This window comes from Anticarsia gemmatalis, chromosome 30, assembly GCF_050436995.1.
Source record: "Anticarsia gemmatalis isolate Benzon Research Colony breed Stoneville strain chromosome 30, ilAntGemm2 primary, whole genome shotgun sequence".
Classification (NCBI taxonomy): Eukaryota; Metazoa; Arthropoda; class Insecta; order Lepidoptera; family Erebidae; genus Anticarsia; species Anticarsia gemmatalis.
Genome location: NC_134774.1, coordinates 3,066,934 through 3,087,368, shown reverse-complemented (window position 1 = coordinate 3,087,368; position 20,435 = coordinate 3,066,934). Strand labels below are relative to the sequence as shown.

Below are 20,435 nucleotides of genomic sequence, written 5' to 3'. Positions count from 1 at the left end.
GCTGTTAATAATATATCTTTGTAAATTGACCTAATTAAATAAATCATAATACGTTGGTTTGGTTAACCTTAAGAAAATCTACAACATTGCTTCTGTGGCGCGGTCGGCAAAAATAAAATTTACATTTCGTCCCCTATTTTAACTATTTTCTACAACAACTTAAGTTAATCCACAAGCAAATACTAGTGTTAAATAAATAGTATAACTAAATTGACGCGGGAATCGAACCGCAATACAAACAAGAACGTCCACTCATCGCTTGAAATACCAGGCTATCATGAATTCACAGAGCGCTCTCTGAAAGGGAATATTAATCGACGTGTAATGAAAACGAGCGAGTTCAAAGCTCTCCCAATTTGTTTTTATAAACTCCTTGTCGGTGCTAGTTTCCTGGTACCTAGTTAACTTATACTAGGGTTCCGGTTCGATGCCCGCATACTAGGTCATTTTGGCCCACCTTAATTTCATCAAAATTCGATTTAAGATCCCGGTTTAATAACTGTATAAAAGTGTTAAGTTATATCAAAGTTTGTTTAGCATTCAAGCAGTTTAACAGATAGATTTTCGTATGGTTCCATCAAATTTTATCCTTATAGGTTCAGTAATTTCGCCGCGAATTTGATTTTCTTTCGCATATTCAAAGCTTCAATGCTAGTTTACTAAAACGATTCCCTAATATTATTGACATATAAACTACCCCCTTACGTCCCTAAGCATGCTAACATCCCCTAAACTCAGATGATATGTTTGATATTGGCGTTAAATTGAAATTGCATCGTTGAGTGACTAAATTGCTGAACGGAAATCTGGAAATTTAGTCATTTTGATAGCTAGCTAACTTTGCCTAGCGATTTAGCTCAATGTGGATATATCTGACATAAAGCTACCTTAGCTTTTTCATCAAGATCTAGCTATATTGTACGGAAAATATCGTTAAAATTGGTCAAGCCGTTTTTGAGAAACCGAAACACTTTAATACAAATCTAATATATAAAATTCTCGCGCCACAGTTTTCGTTACCGTTCGCCTCCGAAACGGCTTGACCGATTCTCATGAAATTTTGTGAGCATATTGAGTAGGTCTGAGAATCGGCCAACATCAGCTATTTTTCATGCTCCTAAGTGACACTTTTTTTTTAATTTTTATGGCAAAACAACGATTGCCGTGTCAGCTAGTAAGAAATATAAATATTAAGGGGCGTCCCCTTACAATAAACGGGTTTTTTCGTATTTTTTTGCTCAATATTAAAAACAGTAACAGGAAGACGGAACCCATCGTGATCGAGTTCGACTCGCACTTGGCCGGTTTTATTACTCAACCCAGGAATCAAACTAAAAAACAACCCCAAAAATATATTTGTAACCCTAAAAAGCCCGTGGCACACTTGACCCGTATCGCACGAAGTACCAGGAGCTCATAAAGCGAAGGCGGCTCGAACTAATTAATACATAACTGGCATTACTTTCACATCGCCTCGTGGTTATGCTTGCCTGGTATTTTGTTGTACACACATTACTATGTGTGTTCAGGATTTTACACACATAAGCTTTTCAAAAGTTTCAAATCTATACTAATATTATAAAGCTGAAGAGTTTGTTTGTTTGTTTGAACGCGCTAATCTCAGGAAGTACAGGTCCGATTTGAAAAATTCTTTGTTAGATTCAGTGTTAGATAGTCCATTTATCGAGGAAGGTTATAGGCTATATATCATCACGCTGCTACCAATAGAAGCAGAGTACCAGTGAAAAATGTTACAAAAACGGGAAAAAATTTGACCCATTCTCTCTTATGTGACGCAAGCGAAGTTGCGCGGGTCAGCTAGTCTCAAATCAAACAAATTACTATTATACTAAGACTATGACAAAAAAAAAATTACAATAAAAAAAAAACAAAAAAGTTTTTCAAAATTTATTTTTTCATGGTAATTGCCGATTATGAAGGTCTTGGGTTTGTATCCTCAACCTACATTTTGCTTCATTACTATTTTTTTATGTTAAAAATGATATTTTAAAAATATCATTCACCGAAATATTATTTCATAACCAAGTTGTGCTCACGGTTGGTAAACGATCTGTGGGTTAAGCAAACCTTGGCGCGGTCATTCCATAGATTGGTAACCGCATAGTGGGCCTCTCCGTGCTTCGGAGGGTACGTAAAAAGTCGGTCCCGGTTGTTATCAATCAAGATAACAGCCGTTTATCGCGTCAAAGGCCTTCGGGTTTAAACAATTTTGACACTAGGTTGACCACTAACCATACGATAAGAAGATTTCTAAAACCAACGCTTTTTAAATTTTACTATGAAGCAAGCGTAGCCGCGCGTATCAGCTAGTTACTTTTAAAAACGGGATTTTTCTTCGAAATAATTTTGAATATGAAAAGCTCTTTCATTTATTTTAAAACACTTGTCAGAGAGCTTCCACAGTTAAAAGCTCGAGTTAATAATTAACTAGCGCTGAAAGTTTCAAAAAAATATATCCATCTTCACTAATATTGTGAATGCGAAAATGTTTGTATGTTTGTTACTCAATCACGGCGAAACTAATGAACGGATTTTGATGAGGCTTAGCACACATTATAGTTGACTAGCTGACCCGCGCAACTTCGCTTGCGTCACATAATTTTCCCCGTTTTTGTAAAATTTTTCGTTGCTACTCCGTTCCTAATGGCCGTAGCGTTATGTTATATAGTCTACAACCTTCCTCGATAAATGGGCTATCTAACACTGAAAGAATTTTTCAAATCGGACCAGTAGATCCTGAGATTAGCGCGTTCAAACAAACAAACAAACAATCAAACAAACAAACTCTTCAGCTTTATAATATTAGTATAAATATAGATAACTTTGATTGAAGATTAAAGCTTGAAACAAGGGTCTCCTTCCGAACAAAGGAGGGGCTAGGCCTTGAGTCCACCACACCGGGCAATTGCGGGTTGGGGACTTTGCATACCTTCAAGAATAAGGAAATCTCGGGTATGCAAGGTTTCATCACGATGTTTTCCTTCACCTAGCAGTACCTTTATATTCAGTTTTAAATCTAATGAAGAATTTTTATATCATTTCTTTAGGGAATACAGAAATATTAATGTTATTAAAAATATCAGTAAAAAGTTCGTTTCAATACGGTATATTGGATTTATAAGAGTTGTTTAATTAATCATATCTTCGCATCACTGCGCGCCTGGTACATGCATGTGCAAATATATTATTAAACTAGTTTTTGCCCGCAACTTCGTTCGCGTGGTTTGTGACTTAGGACAGACTTTTCCCCATTATATCCCCTTGGGGGTAGAATTGATCAAAATCTTTTCTTAGATGATATCTACGTCATAACATCTACCTGCATGTCAAATGTCAGCTCGATCCATCCATTGGTTTGTGCTGTGCGTTGATAGATCACTATGTCAGTCAGTCACCTATGAGTTATATACATAATTAGGTAAATAGTTATCCCCCATAACTATTAACACAAGTTTCTTTTAATTACGTTGGGGACCTTATGTAATTAAAAGAAACTTGTGTTAATAAGGATTTGCATAAAAGTTACTGTTGTGGAGACCAGAGTTTGAGTCCCGATCGCGCTAAAAAAATTATGCATATACTTATGTATAATCTTACATACATAATAAAATCTAGCACAGTTGGCTAGTATTAAAAAAACTGGCCGTCGTGGCTAAATATCGACCGGCACTACTAAAAAGATCTACTCACCCATATTGAGGTCCGCCAGTTTAGATGTTTGTTTGTCTGTGTGTTGTGTTCTCGAAAACTGCTGTATTCACTTCACTTCAACAACTTTTCATTTAAATATCATTTATAGGTAAGAAAAAACATTGATTACGATGAATATTTTTGTCTCACAAATTTTAAGCAAAATTATTTGAAAGTTTGATGCTCTTTCACGCAAAAATCCATACTAATATTATGAATGCGAAAGTAACTCTGTCTGTCTGTCTAACTGTTACTGAACCAATTTGCATGAAATTTGGTATGCAGATATTTTGATACCCGAGAAAGAACATAGACTACTCTTTACCCCGGGGAAATGACGCATTTCCAAGGGAAAATGGCGGACGAAGTCACGGGTAAAAGCTAGTTACTTAATAAAATTTGATTTTTTACATAAGTATGTATAGTCACACTTTCCAAATAATATAAATGCAAATATTTGTCTGTGAGAGACAATGTCATCCCTAAACCGCTAGACCAATTTATTTTGATTCTTCTTCTCCTTATCGTATGGTTAGTGGTCAACCTAGTGTCAAAGTTGTTCAAGCCCGAAGACCTTTGACATGACTTAACGACTGTTATCTTAATTGACAACAACCGGGACCGACATTTTACGTGTCCTCCGAAACACGGAGACGCCCAGTTCAAATACCACTATGCGGTCACCCTTCTATAGAATGACCGCGCCAAGGTTTGCTTAATCCATTTATTTCAAAAAATCTACCCCTAGAAAAAAATAGGGGCTGAAACTAGAATAACTATAAATTGAAGTGATAAACGTCAAGCGCGAGTTGTGGCCAATATCCGGCTGCGAGCGGAAGTAGTCGCGCGGAGTCCGGCGTCCGGGGTTCGACGTCCGGACGGTGCAATATTGAGGCGACGCAATTATTACTAACTTGTGCGGTCATATTGTTAGAATATTTCATTTCTAATGTTGAAATTAGGTTTTTACTGTGGTTTTGTATGTGTGGTATATTTTTTAAGTAAATTGCAACAACCTACTAATATTATAAATGCGAAAGTTCGTAAGGTTGGATATAATAATATGTATGTTTGTTACTCTTTCACGGAAAAATTGCTTAACAGATTTTAATGAAATTTGGTGCACTGATAACTTATAACCTGTATTAACACATAAGAAATTTTTTACACCGACAAATCGTTACAGGCGGTAGTCAAAATCAAAATCAAATGGGTTCGATTCCCGCGTGGGATTGTGCGAATACCTTTTTCCATTTGTACGATCCACAAATAATTGTTTTGTGTCTAGTTGTACTTTGTGTTCGTTGTTTGTATGTTTGTAAAAAGTCTTCGCGACACAAGAGCAATTCTTAGAGCGGAAGTTGACTTAAAAAAGAACCTCTAACATCAAACCTTCTGAAAAAAGGGGTAGGCAGAGAAAGAACGTCACTTGGTACGATCCTTACAAACTTCCCTCGCTTCATTCACATACATACATGTTGTCAAACCACTTCAATTACATTTATAATTATTTAAATGAAACAACGGACCCAATACGAGAAGGATTATAATTTAATTAGTGTACGTTTCAGAGAGATTACAGTTTAAAATGACTGCCATGAGTGGAATACTCTCATTAGTAGATTAATATATAAGCCGGCCATATCTAGTAGGACTTTTTTTGGATTCCGTAAAGAAAGGGGAAATACGGGACCTTATTACTGTTTTTTTACCCGCACAAAGAATTGCTCTTGTGTCGCGGGGACTTTAACAAACATACAAACAACAGACGCAAAATATAATGTAATCCATACTTATATACTAATTACTAATAATTTATTTTTCAATATTATAAATGCAGGTGATTCAGGTGGCCGACGAAGCCGCGGGTAAAAGATAGTTTACAATGTATCTCAATAAAGTTTGATAACGTGTCAAGTATATGGCAATCACTTGCTCTAACGGTGAAGGAAAACATCGTGAGGAAACCTTGCATGTCTAAAATTGGTTTTATGCATTTATTGAGGGCATGTAAAGTCCCCAACCCGCACTTGGCCACCGTGGTGGACTCAAGGCCTAACCCCTTCCTCGTTTGGGAGTAGATCCTTGCCCAGCAGTGGGGCATTAATGGGTTAAAAAAAAAATAAACAAACACTATTTTTTTTCTATTTTTCGTAAAATATGGAATGAAATTATATAAGACTAAAGGCCGCCCGCGACTTCGTCCGCGTGGAAATCCTTCCCGTGTAAATCCCGATCCCTCGGGAACTCCGGCATAAAAAGTAGCCTATTCTGGCTCTTAACCCAGAATAACACATAGGCTTCTTTTTATCCTACTCTTTATTGAAATTTGCTATTTTCAATAAAAGTAGGCACACCAAATTTCATCGTAATCGGTTCAGTAGTATTTGCGTGAAAGAGTCAAACATCCATACATATATACATTCTCACAAACTTTCGCATTTATAATATTAGTAGGATAAAGTATATAATATAATAACACATATATATTAAGTAGTGATCAGTAGTCACATGCATAACATACACTTATTAAATATTTACCCTCGTTCAGAACTTCGTCGAGATGCACATAAATTATATTATATAGTACCTTTACTTCAGGCGACACTTGCTTCAAGAAATATAATATAATTTTAATTGAAACATAATCATTTTCTATTCTTGAAATATTAGTATGTATGACAACATGTATGTATGTGAATGTAGCTAGGGATGTTTGTACGAAGAGTTTCGTCTCTGTATACCCCTATGGGCAAAAGGCGTGATTTTATCTATGTAAAAATTTGCTGTTACCCATTTACTACATACATACGTGTGTAAATGGTAAAGTAAGTAAATAGTCCAGTCATTTAAGCTTAAATTAGGTAAGAATCTCGGAATTCGAGATACCCAGCTGTAAATCTGGTAATACTTGTATATTGACATCCTAAAAGTTGTCTCAAAACCTACATATGGTAGGATGTACGCAACTATAAAATTTCAAGGTCAAAGGTCCCGAAAACCGTTTTTTTTGCGCTTTTTTTGTAAATATCTCATTTCCTTTGGAATGTTTGCTATTTGTATTCATTATTAATATTGTACAGTATAAAATTACCTACAAATTTTGTTTGAAAACATTTTTTTTACGGTGAACCGTTTTCGAAATAGAGGGCGGAGAGCGCGCGGTCACAGGACCATTTCAGGTCAAACGGTGCCTCCGGTTGAAAATGCGCACTATATAGTTGATGAACTATCGATAGATCAATGATTATAAATATTATTCCGCCCTCTATTTCGAAAACGGTTCACCGTAAAAAAAATGTTTTCATTCCAAATTTGTAGATAATTTTATACTGTACAATATTAATAATGAATACAAATAACAAACATTCCATAGGAAATGATATATTTACAAAAAAAGCGCAAGAAACCGGTTTTTGGGACCTTTGACCTTGAAATTTTATAGTTGCGTACACCCTACCATAATAATATGTAGGTTTTGAGACAACTTTTAGGATGTCAATATACAAGTATTACCAGATTTACAGCTGGGTATCTCGAATTCCGAGGTGAACTTACTATAATGACTGGACTAAAATGGGTAACAGCAAATTTTTGGCAATCGTTCGTATAGATTATTACAATTTCAAACTGAAAGGCCAGTCTTATATTTATTAACGTCCTAAAAGACTAGCCCGACTTCGTCTAGGTATAGTACAATTTTATCCTTTTGACTCCATTCCCGTGGTAATTTTGATCCCATCAATCCCATCTTAACCTTGCTCCAACAGTTACAACCATGTGAAAAAAGAATTATCCAATTCGGTTTAGTTGTTCAATAGTTATGCGCGTACATACATTTCGGTAATACGTTTTTATTTATATAAGATACACATATAAGTTATGCCTTTGGCAGACTTTATTTTATCCAAATATATAGCCAATTAAAATTACATGACTTAATTTCATCCAATAGTTATAACATTTTAGCAGTATTTAAACTCAAAACATACAGACCGACAATCTTACAATTAGTCTTTTAATATAAATATGTACAAAACAGACAGACACACATACTTTCTTTTATAATAGTAGCTTATATAAAAAGCTACAGTTTCTTTACTTATATATTATGTATGTAGTACACAAATAAATATAGTAATATTTACAAGATATAATATATTCAGGAACGTTTATAATAAAATATATATTATATTTGTTTCTCGCATCATTTTCTTTGAGTTTTTATATCGAACGACACGACTACGTGACGACCAATGTAACTATAGTATTTATAAGGTCAATATAGATTTAGACGGTCCTAGGTTCAATTCTGGCCTACATTTTGGAATCACGCTTGTTGTCTTATGTGGTGTAAACAGAGGTGTATGGAATAAGCTCACGTTTCGCCATTATGCTATTTTTCTATGTAACTGTCGATTTATTCATTTAGGAGCTACAATGCGACAGACTGACGTACAGATCTACTAATACGTATTCATATTACACTTTGCATAAAAGCATAAAAAAATTGAACAGTTCACTAATACTTTCACCTACCCCGGGTATCAAACCTATTACCTAAAGCAATGAAAGCAAACGAACCCGTTTCCTAAATTAATAGATGTAAACAGCAAATGATACAATGGGAAAACTCATTAACATTTTTAGCCGACTCGGGTATTGAACTCAGAACCTTGACCAATGAGACTACACATGAACAATTGCACTCTAGTAATATATAAATGTCAAAACAATATACTGTCTGTCTGTCTCAACCGTAGCGAAACAGCTACGAGGTGTGCATACGTAGCGCCGTAGAGGCGCTACGAGCGTAGCAAGATCGTAGCACGTTCTACGGACAGCTTTTGTATTTTGCATTGTGTTTGTTGAATACAAAGAAGGTTGTATGCTTATAGTACAGTGGTAGTAAGTAAGACTACTGTGCTTAAGTATCGGGTTCGATTCCGTGCGAAGTAACAAAAAATCCGTAGTTATTTGTAAGAAACAAGATTTGAGCTAAATGTTTTTTTCTGTAGATAGGGTGTTTCATAACCAGGCATTTACTTAACAAAGATATTTACATTCTATTATTTGTGTGTGTGTAAGTATTTAATAAGTAAGAACGGTGATACCCGAGTGGTTTAAGTTGGTACCTCCCACGCAAGTGGTTGCAGGTCGAACCCGAGGCAACACACCAATGACTTTTCAAAGTTATGTTTTCGAATCTCGAGTCTAACAAAAAAAGGTAATAAATCTCAAAAAAATAGAAATAACAAGTATTTTTTTACATATCTTAAGCAATCAAGAAGCATAACAATTCCTCTAAGTAAAGTTTTCAAAGTGATTCCGGACATAATGTGTTTATTTTCAAGGTTATCGTAAAATGCTTATAATATTTTTATAAAGAACTCCATCAACATGGCTAATAAAGACATCTTAACTTATCAATAAAACGTCTTCCTAACATCTGCACTCAAATCATCCCTTAACAAACACACCCCTTCACTGAACTGTCAATATTGAATGGCATTAGAATCGCAATATTCTGCTGAACCGCTCAAGTTCCTAGCTGCAAGTTATAAATAATTCATGTGACGACTCTGCTCGCTCCCTCTTGTTACCGTCGTTATATTATACTATAGTATAAGTCCATGAGAATAGTTTACTATATCAGTCTTTCTTCCAACTATGTTGGGGTCAGCTTCCAGTCTCATCGGATGCAACCGAATACCAGTATTTTACATGCAGCGACTGTCTATCAGACCTCAACAACACAGTTACCTGGGTTATAATACGATACTAAGTAAAACTGGTTGTCAGACTTTCAAGATTCTGACTACTGTTAACGACTGTCAAAGATCTTTGAAATGACAGCCGGGATCGTAATAAGAGAGTAGAGTCTATGACAGCCCAACTAGCACACAAGCTGCTTATACAGTTGTTATACAGCCTGATAGTTGCATAAGAGTCGTTCAAATGCTGTACAATTCTCTATAAGTTGTATACTAGCTATTTAAAAAACCCTTTAACAGCTAGGCGGGACAGTAGCCGTTTAGTAGGAAACTAATGACTTATAGTGATATATGAGCATGTAATTGCATCGCTAGACAGCCTAGGGAAGTATAACTGAGTTAATGGAATCTTCTATAACACCGTTAACTGTATAAGGGGACTTTAGGAGATAAAGGAGTTTAAACGGAGTTATGCGTTGCGCTTATAGCGCTCAAGAGCGTAAATAAGCTTTTTGTAATGCCATAGGTTCTATAATAGATTTTTTTAGGGCTAGTGTATTACTCATCTATAAAAGAGTTGCGTAGGTCTTTAATAGCCCCTTGAGCGTTATATCAGATATTTATATGGCTTCTGTACGGCAAATAGATGTATAAGGTATCATTCGAAACATTTTTACAGCCATGGGGATAACAGAATTATGTTAAGCACCTAAAGCGCTATAACCGAGTAATATACCTTTATACTAAAGCTTAAAATTATTATCATAATATATTTACATAGGTGCAGTGGTGGTTCAGTCTGTCAACTGTTTTTAAATAAAATAAATAAAATAAATAAAATAAATAAAATAAATAAAATAAATAAAATAAATAAAATAAATAAAATAAATAAAATAAATAAAATAAATAAAATAAATAAAATAAATAAAATAAATAAAATAAATAAAAGAAATAAAAGAAATAAAATAAATAAAAGAAATAAAAGAAATAAAAGAAATAAAAGAAATAAAAGAAATAAAATAAATAAAATAAATAAAAGAAATAAAAGAAATAAAATAAATAAAATAAATAAAATAAATAAAAGAAATAAAAGAAATAAAATAAATAAAATAAATAAAATAAATAAAATAAATAAAATAAATAAAATAAATAAAATAAATGATTTTCAAACTATTTTAATATTCAACGACTGACCCCTAAAAGTACGAGTAAAATGCTGGTGTGCGACCAAAACAGTTATATTGAAGCACTCCTATGCCACAACTGCAGAACCTTGAGGTCTACAACAGCAAACACTAGAGCCTTTGTACAGCTTAAGCCGCTAGAGCAGATGTAACCAACTCTGAGAGGTGCTTGATCGAGACGCCATTACAGCATTTGGTAAACATATTTTTTGAGGTTATTACGATCTTTTGAAGATCATATAAATCTATAGCCTGGTAACGTTAACATAATTAAAATCATTTTTTATTACCTATAACCCTAATTAAACTATCTGTAACCCTCAAAGTCTTATTTATGTTCAAAATACAATTTCCAATTCCACATATCTATATAATTTTTGCATTAAAAACTGAATATTTTGAGGGCGCATGAAAATATTGACGATAATATACATATATATTGACAGCAAATTGGCACTCGCACTTTCATATCACGTACACAAAGAAATAAAAGCGATAGACTACTTGTTATTTTCATAATCCAATCCGTAAAAATAAAATGTCTCCTCATTTGTCACTGATGATTCATTTTAATACAATATATTTAGTTTACACCATAATAAACCGACCATATTACTAATTTAGAGCGTTAGCATTTATAACCGTTACACAGTAGCGCTAAAATAAGGTAAAGGTGGTATAATCGCGCTGCAAGAGCTTTTTCGAACGCTCGTGGCGCTAACCACCTCTGTACAACAGCTGGTAAGCGCCACGAAGCTGCGAAAAGCTCTTGTAGCGCGATTATACCACCTTCATCTTATTTTAGCGCTCCTGTATTACTACTATACTACGTACTATTATAATTACTATTTACGACCACTGTAGATCCAATGTCGAGCTATAAGCTGGACAGTATGGGCCTATTTGACGCTACAAGAGATCTGTAGCCGCTTATAGAACCACTATACTTCTTACTAAGGAGCCTAAGGCGTTATAAAAATCCTTTAACCGGCCATTGTGCAGCTTGTTATAGCGCTTGTGTGCTAGTTGGGAGTGATCAAGTGACACTTTACATTACTACAACAACTGTTTAAACAACTCTCACACATGACATTGCTCACGATGCGTTCCTTCATCGTTATAACAACGTGATCATTGTTGTTAAACTCTCAACCACTTAAATCAGTAATAATACTGCTACCAAAAAAGTAAAAAAAACCTTACTTTTTTTGCCAAATCAACAAAAAAATCCATATTTTTTGCTATCAACATTTTTCACGCACGTATAAATTATATTTATAACAAAATGCTAAAAAATGTTCTCAAATAAATGGCGTTATCAACGAGCACCACGCGCATGTCATTATAAATATAAAACGTGCGTATTTCATACATACATACATGTATTATTTTATACATCATTTGTAACATATATTTGCTATTTATACTAATATTATAAAGCTGAAGAGTTTGTTTGTTTGAACGCGATAATCTCACGAACTACTGGTCCGATTTAAAAAAATGCTTCAGCGTTAGATAGCTCATTTATCGAGAAAGGCTATAGGCTATATGTCATCAGGCTAGGACCAATAAGAGCAGTGTACCAGCAAAAAATGTTACAAAAGCGGGGAAAATCATGACCCATTTCTCTCTTATGTGACGCAAGCGAAGTTGCGCGGATCAGCTAGTTTGATACTTAGGTCACTACTTATATTTTGAGCCTTGACGAATCTGATTGTTTTAGACCCCATTTGGTGTTTTCATCGTAAAGTTTGACCTTTTTGACTACTACATTCCTAAGAAAGTTTTGGAATCTGCGCTGAAAATATTTTCAATATCGTCGATCGAAAATTGTAAGTGTGCGGGAAAATGGTACTAGGATGTTAACATTTTCGTGCAAATATTTTTTACGACTTTCGACGTGACTTATAGAAACAGTCGTGTCTATATCGACTTATTTATTATTTTGGTGATAAAGTCCAATCTTTTGAAAATTTAAAACGCTAATATGTAGAGTTCTATCATGATTATTTTTCCCTCACCAATGAAATTCCTGAAGGGCGTCCAAGGTCACCAGTTGTGTCCGGAAAAATCGATGCTGTGCGAAAATTAATTATGCATTTTCGTTCCCTGACACATCAATAGATCGATACAATCCTATACATTATTTCCACTCTTAGATATAAAATATTTGGAGAGAACATTTCCGTTTAGAAGTTTTTTTCTAAATGATTGCCATTTTTTTTCTACAAGAATTCGCTAAGGTACTCGCGCCGATTAGTGCGAACAAATGCTTGAAAATTCTATCGTTTTGCTTCAAAATACATGTATCAAATCGTGACAGACCACAGATCTAGGATCTATGCGCATGAGCCGAAAAGTAAACGTCAGTCGACTTTATGGATGCTTTAAGATGAACCAAATCCAGAAAAAGTTTTTCGCGCTCGAAGCACTTTGAAACAAATAGTCCCTTGATTTTTTATAAAAATTTTGTCACGGCCCAAAATGTCTTTAGAAAAATGTAGAATGGTTAATTCTTATTGATTTACAATCAAAAGTTTACCGAAAGACTGGTTTAAAATATGGAAAAACCACAAAATCCTACAGGTCGAGTGCCATAATGACAATGCCCGCCCTAACGCATCTTGTTAAACAATCGGCTGTTAGGTGCACGAAAATAATCGAATAAATTTGTTTCTCGCCATACACTACAGTTTGACATCAAATGACTTTATTTTAATTAAAAACGTCAACAATAAATACCGTAAACATTAATTTTTCATCGGCTCAAGTAACAGGTTATGCTTTTAAACACCTTGTTTTTGAGGGGTCTTCGGGAAAGAAAAAAAAATATTAAAAAAATATTTCGATCGGATAAAAATCTATCTAGATCATGCATAAGAATACCCGAGAACACGATAAAGTAGTTTTCACTCACAAATTTACCGTTTTTCATAGTTAGGCTCAAAATATAAGTAGTGGCCCACGTATATAGCTATACTAGTTGTACTCACCGGTCGGTAAACGATCTGTGGGTTAAGCAACCATTCTATAAATGGGTGACCGCATAGTGGTATTCAAACTGGGCGTCTACGTGCTTTGGAGGGCATGTTAAAAGTCCCGGTTGATGTCTACTAAGATAACAGTCGTTAAGCCACGTCAAAGGCCTTCAGGCTTGAACAACTTTGACACTAGGTTGACCACTAACCATACGACAAACGAACAAACAAACAGTCACTTAGTAACGGAAGATTATAATTATGATTGATAATAGCTTAAAAGGTAGAATTTGGTCACGCTATCTACTGCATAAATTAATAAGTTATTCGTCAGTTATCTAACTATCCCCATGGATAAGTTATTCGCACCCGGTATATCTATCTAACTATCCCTATAGATAAGTTATTCGCACCCGGTATATCTCAGTTACTCGTACAGAAGCTTGTCTTGTTAGTGAGTTATTCGTGTTCCGCCCAGCGCTAGTTCGTAGAGACTGTACAGACGGACGCTGTTTCAGCCTGAATTCATTACTGAAACATATTTGTGGCAACTACAGTGAAATGTCTAAATATATCACTAGTTCTAGCCCGTGATTTCGTCCACGTGGATAGATTTGTCAGGGGAAAAATTACTTATATCAAATTCTCGTCACAGTTTTCGTTACCGTACCCCTCCGAAACGGCTTGACCTATTCTCATTAAACTTTGTGAGCATATTGACTAGGTCTGAGAATCGGCCAACATCTATTTTTCATGCCCCTAAGTGACACTTTTTTTTTTAATTTTATGGCAAAACAACGTTTGCCGGGTCAGCTAGTTAATAATATAAAATGCTGTTGTATATAATAAATGAATATCATTGGACAACTCACACACGGTCATTTGGTTCCAAACTAAGCAGAGCCCGAAAGGCCTTTGACATGGATTGACGACTGTTATCTTAATAGACAACAACCGGGACCGACTTTTTACGTGCCCTCCGAAGCACGGAGACGCAGAGCTCAAATACCAGTATGCGGTCACCCATCTATGGAATGATTGCGCTAAGGGTTGGCCCCACAGATCGTTTACCGGCCGGTGAGCGCTAATAGCTATGAGCGATTGACTGACTGATGGACAACGCACAGCCGAAACTACTGAGCGTAGAAACTTGACATTTACTATTTTTTTTTAAAGAAAGACAACTCCCGCTCTAAGAATTCCTCTTGTATCGCGGAGACTTTTACAAACATACAAACAATGGACCCAAAGTACAACCAGACTCGTAACAATTATAGTAGTAGTGTGGGAATCGAACCCACGACCTCCCGACGCAGTGGTATAGTATCCTTATTAAGTGTAGAGGAGCACTAAGATAGGATTTTTGGAAATTCTTCTCCGAGCAAAGCCGCGGGCAGTAAGCTACTGGTTCTATAAATATTGTGTGTGGGTTCGTATCCTGCTTGTGTCACATGTCATCAAGAAATTGATCAAAGGAGTTTTGCTTTTAAGAAGATACATTTCTTGTTTAGTTTTGATTCGGTTTGTGTAAAAATACTACGTCTATTTCAACGATAGTGTACGTGAATGTTAATAATAGGTGTGAGATTTGATTCCCAGGTTAAGAAAAACATTGTGTTTTTCAAATTTTGTGGTGAGTCTATTAGTACATACAAACAGAAATCATGTACGTCTGAAACCGGTTTCGATGAAATTTTGCATGAAGTATACATGGGATTTTACTTAATTGAAAAATGAAGCTCTCAAAAGACAATATTTGTGCAATTTTGTATACAAAAAGCAGAAGTTAGCTGGTATTATTATGAAATGTCAAAAACACATTTTATTATACAAATACGACATAGTGACGTCACAGTATCATATTTTCGTTGATGTCAAATTAGTGTCTAATAAAATGTTTCAGTCTGTAATAATTACAATTTCAACTTAATTTACGAAAAAATACTCAGCCTAAACATTTTAGATGAACCTTTTACGAGTACAAGTTTAATAATTTTTCGTTAACACAGTCAACTAACCAATCATCTATCCTTTTCCAATACTCTGAGAAGAAAAGAGACGTCTACACAATGTCTCTGAGCCACTCTTGCAAGTGGTACATATATCAAAACGATAAAGTTTTGTGTGTTCCCCCGACACACGACACACAACACGACACAACATACAATATTAACTTTACATTACTTGATGGAAACCGCACGGATCGATCTCTAAGGTAAAGCGACGCTTGCCGAGGTTTGTAAATGGATGGGTGACCATATATTAAATTCTGAGTTTCTCCGTGTTTCGGAAGGCACGTTAAATTGTGTTCTCGGCAGTCATTTTCTAAGATCTTTGACAGTCGTTAACAGTAGTCAGAACGAGTTAATCTCAAAAAATACTGGTACGAATTGAAAAAATATTTTTGTGTTGAATAGACTATTTATCGAGGAAGGCTTAGGGCTATATAACATCACGCTACGACCAATAAGAGCAGGGTACCAGTAAAAAATGTTGCAAAAACGGGGAAAATTTTGACCCATTCTCTTTTATGTGACGCAAGCGACGTTGCGCGAGTCAGCTAGTAGTTAATAAATAAATAAATACATTTAACCCATTAATATCCCACTGCTGGGCAAGGGTCTCCTCCCGTAATGAGGCAGGGGTTAGTTGAGTCCACCACGCTGGCCAAGTGCGGGTTGAGGACCCCTGATAGTTATTTTAAAAATATATTTCATGTACAGAATTGACCTCTCTACAGATTTATTATAAGTATAGAAGATAAATGTCAACCCGTGCGAAGCTGTACCGCTAGTATATTAATAAAGCTATCTCCCAATTTATAATGAAATGCAAAAGTTTCCTTCATCTCAGTACAGTAAGAATAAGAGTTTATATTTAAAACTCCACATTTGTTGCAGAAGACAATACAATAGGACTTTCACGAGTTTTTGTGAACAAAGTTTTTAAAACAAAAAGTATATAATTTTGTGGTTCAAATGAAGAAAATACGCATTAATTTTGTTCAGAAATTTAAAATTTGTTGCATACATTTATTGAGGGCATGCAAAGTCCCCAACCCGCACTTGGTCAGCGTGGTGGACTCAAGGCCTAACCCCTCGTTTGGGACGAGACCCTTGCCCAGCAGTGGGACAGTAATAGGATAAAAAAATATATAAAAATTTTGTCTGCCTCCGTGGCGCAGTGGTTTAGGTCGCCACGCCGCTACCATTGCGTCGAGAGGTCGTGGGTTCGATTCCCAAACGGGACAATTATTTTTGCGATCCACAAATAATTGTTTCGAGCCTGGTTGTACTTTGTGTCCGTTGTTTGTATGTTTGTAAAAGTCCCCGCGACACAAGAGCTATTCTTAGTGCGGGAGTAGTCTTTAAAAACAAAAAAAAAATAGTGATAAGCAAAATAATAGGATTGCCTTAAATTTGGGTGTATTACACCACTACCTTTTCATGTATAAAAAGCGAGATGTTTACAAGGCCTGTAAAAGGTCACTAGTTAACATAGCATTGTTGAAATAACTAAGTAACTAACGAGAAACAACTATTTAGTTAAATTGTACCAGTGTTACATACCAAGGGAAAAGTGTTGGGACGGTCGCTATATCGCACCCCGGCCCCGGTGCAATACTGTCACTTATGCAAAAATGTAGTTTTTCAGGAGAAGCATTTAAAACATTGATGAACCTCACACAGCAATGACTTTATTAGATACTAGCTGACCCGTGCGGCTCCGCTCGCGTGAATTTCGTACTGTTGCTTATTCGTTTGAGCACGCGAATTGCGAAGCACTCGATACACATAAAAATGCTAACAACTCTTTTGTCATCTAATGGTTATATACGAAAGGGACCCGAAGGGCACACAATGTGACACAGGCTCAGGCAGGCCTGATTTCCTGTGGTTACCTTCTTTTCCGCTCTCGTCTGTATCCGTACCAGTTTACAGTGTAAAATATAATACCTTATTATAGACTGACCATTGCTTACCCGTCTGGATTCAGAATATTATAATAGGTACAGACAGACCTATCTGCGCCGGAGCTCTTCACACGCGTAATAATGTTTACTTGCGATGATACGTCCGAAACCGCGTAACCCGTAATTATTTTTTATATATCATCCGTTGTTTATTTTTTAAAACTTACCACGTAGTCTGTTTCATAGCTATACAATTTATTTCCTTAATGCAACCAATTAATTTGGTTATGTGTTTCGAACAACAACGCCATCTGTTAGTTGCGGCGAACAACAAACGAAATTACTCGGTTGCCATCTAGGATATCCCGACCGCACCGGACCCACGTAAACCAACATTTTTGTGTAATATATCATACAACATTTATGTTTAAAAATCTTATAAATGTATAGCATGTTTCAAAGGTATTTTTTTACAATAAAGCCATCAAAACAAATTAATTAGAAAAAACATGCTTTGTTGCGAGCTATAACGCCATCTATTGGTTGGTGCGAACAACAGGTATCGATACGGCAGGCGCCGCGACTTTATGCGAATGTTGTGAAATGGATTGTAACGCCATCTATGGTCTCTATAGGGAAACGCAGGTTCAAACGATTTCTACGTATATTTTTCAATTTTCTAAATTTTTTTGAAATTTTATGCTATAAAAAGTATCCTAGAAACTGCTCCACTACTTAATCTATGCATATACCAAATTTCAGTGCATTCTATCCGGTAGTTTTTACGTGATAGCGTCACATACAGACGGAGGACAGACAGACAGACAGACAGACAGAAAAGAAAATTATAAATTGCAGATTCGGTATCAGTATCCGTTACTAAACATCCCCCATCTGGGGGCACGGAAGTGCCCCCGCAAGTCGAGCAAAAAAAAAGCGGCACGGCCGTAACATCCTTTTCTCGAAGCAATTCGGGCTATTTTTGACACCCCTATAATTTCGTTGTGGATAAAACAAGAAGCCTGGATTTTCAGCAACTAATCAGTCATTGTATAAACACGGTATATTTTAAATTTCAGTCAATTTGAACCAGTAGTTTAAGAATGACAACTTGTTAAAATTTTGAATTTTGTCACTCACTGATTCACTGACTCACTGACTCACCGATCATCAAAAGTCTAAGGTACTTCTAGCAGACTTAGAAGCTTAAAATTTAGAATACAATTAGGGTTTAGTGTCTTAATCATGGGAAAAATTTAATATTTTCTAATTTCGGTCCAGTTTTCTAAATACACCAACTGCAACAATAACTTTGTAATCCCATATAAATGTATAAGATTACAAGGTTACATTTGCAGTTAATGAATTATTATTACTGTAGAAAATAAAATAAATAGGTGTAAATAGGTACCTACTATATGAGGCATAACGGGAGGTGGTAAAGGGTGGGTAAGGGTGTTTAGCCCATGAAACTGAACAACATTCCCATAAGAAAATATGTTGAATTATGAAAAAAAAACGTCTTTCCATACAAATTGGACTTATGTTCGCTCTACAAAAAGAAGTGAGATGCCATCAAAAACATTCTGTAAAAACCTCAAGTCTCGCCGTAAAAAGTTGTGAGATCTATATAATACCAAGTCGATTAATCTATTTAGTCTCTACTTAAAGGACCTTCTGTCTTAAGTTATTACATATGTTATTATCATGCCAATTTTAAAAAAATACCTTTAAAACAAATAGATCGACTTGGTCATCGCAAGAAAACACAAATTCGCCATTATTAACATTTCAGGAGCAATAACTTCTTGTCGTGTTGTGTAGTGTGATACATGCTAATAATCAAATCATGCGATGGCCAGGTCGGTCTATTTGTTTTAAAGGTATTTTTTTTAAATTGGCATGATAATAACATATGTAATAACTTAAGACAGAAGGTCCTTTAAGTAGAGACTAAATAGATTAATCGACTTGGTATTATATAGATCTCACAACTTTTTACGGCGAGACTTGAGGTTTTTACAGAATGTTTTTGATGGCTTGGTTTTTTTTTAAATATATTCAATGTACAGAATTGACCTCTCTACAGATTTATTATAAGTATAGATCTATAGATAAATGAATAGCTCATATTATAATGTCAATTTTTCACTTTACTTTTGCATAAATAATGATACAGGTGATTTAAAACCATTACTACATATGTAAGTACATAAGTAACTCATCTTTTACAAAAGTGACAGTGTTGCACCAGGGGTGCGATATATCGATAGATTAGCTGACCCGCGCAACTTCGCTTGCGACACACAAGAGAGAATGGGTGAAATTGTTCCCCGTTTTTGTAACATTTTATACAGGTACTCTGCTCCTGTTGGTCGTAGCGTAATGATATATAGCCTATAGCCTTCCTCGATAAATGGGCTATTTAAGAATTTTCCAAATCGGATCAGTAGTTCCTGAGATTAGCGCGTTCAAACACACTAACAAACTCTTCAGCTTTATAATATTAGTATAGATTGAGGCGCCCATAGCCAGTTGCACTCACCGGTCGATAAACGATCTGTGGGTTAAGCAACCGTTGACGCGGTTATTCCATAGATGGGTGGCATAGTGGTATTTGAACTGGGCTAAGTGCTTCGGAGGGCACGTAAAAAGTCGGTCAGCCACGTCAAAGGTCTTCGGGTTTGAACAACTTTGACACTAGGTTGACCACTAACCATACTATAAGAGGAAAGACCTAAGAATCCTGAATTTAGGCGCAGTCACGAGCCTTAACTAGTATGTATTAAACAGGTTTAAATCTCAATGCTACCGGGAGTACATAATCGACAGGAGTAAACGCATTAGCTTCAGTACCCAAGGGAAGAGTGCGCCTAATAGCCGATACAATATTCAATAGTTTGATATCTCTTTACAAGTTCTGCGCGCCTGGTAC

At 35.6% G+C, this 20,435-nt stretch overlaps 1 protein-coding gene across 2 annotated transcripts in view; it reads right to left on the bottom strand.

Moving 5' to 3' along the window:
* Positions 1-20,435, bottom strand: part of LOC142985422 (Kv channel-interacting protein 4-like) — a 112,335-nt gene that overhangs the window by 33,026 nt on the left and 58,874 nt on the right. Inside the window, exon 2 of one of the 2 annotated variants that reach the window (XM_076133582.1) lies at positions 3,712-3,795. The exons of the other annotated variant lie outside the window; for it this stretch is intronic. Within the exon in view, the coding sequence (XP_075989697.1) occupies positions 3,712-3,715 (4 nt within the window). The 5' untranslated portion in view covers positions 3,716-3,795. The remainder of the gene's footprint in view (positions 1-3,711; positions 3,796-20,435) is intronic. 2 annotated transcript variants of the gene reach the window in all.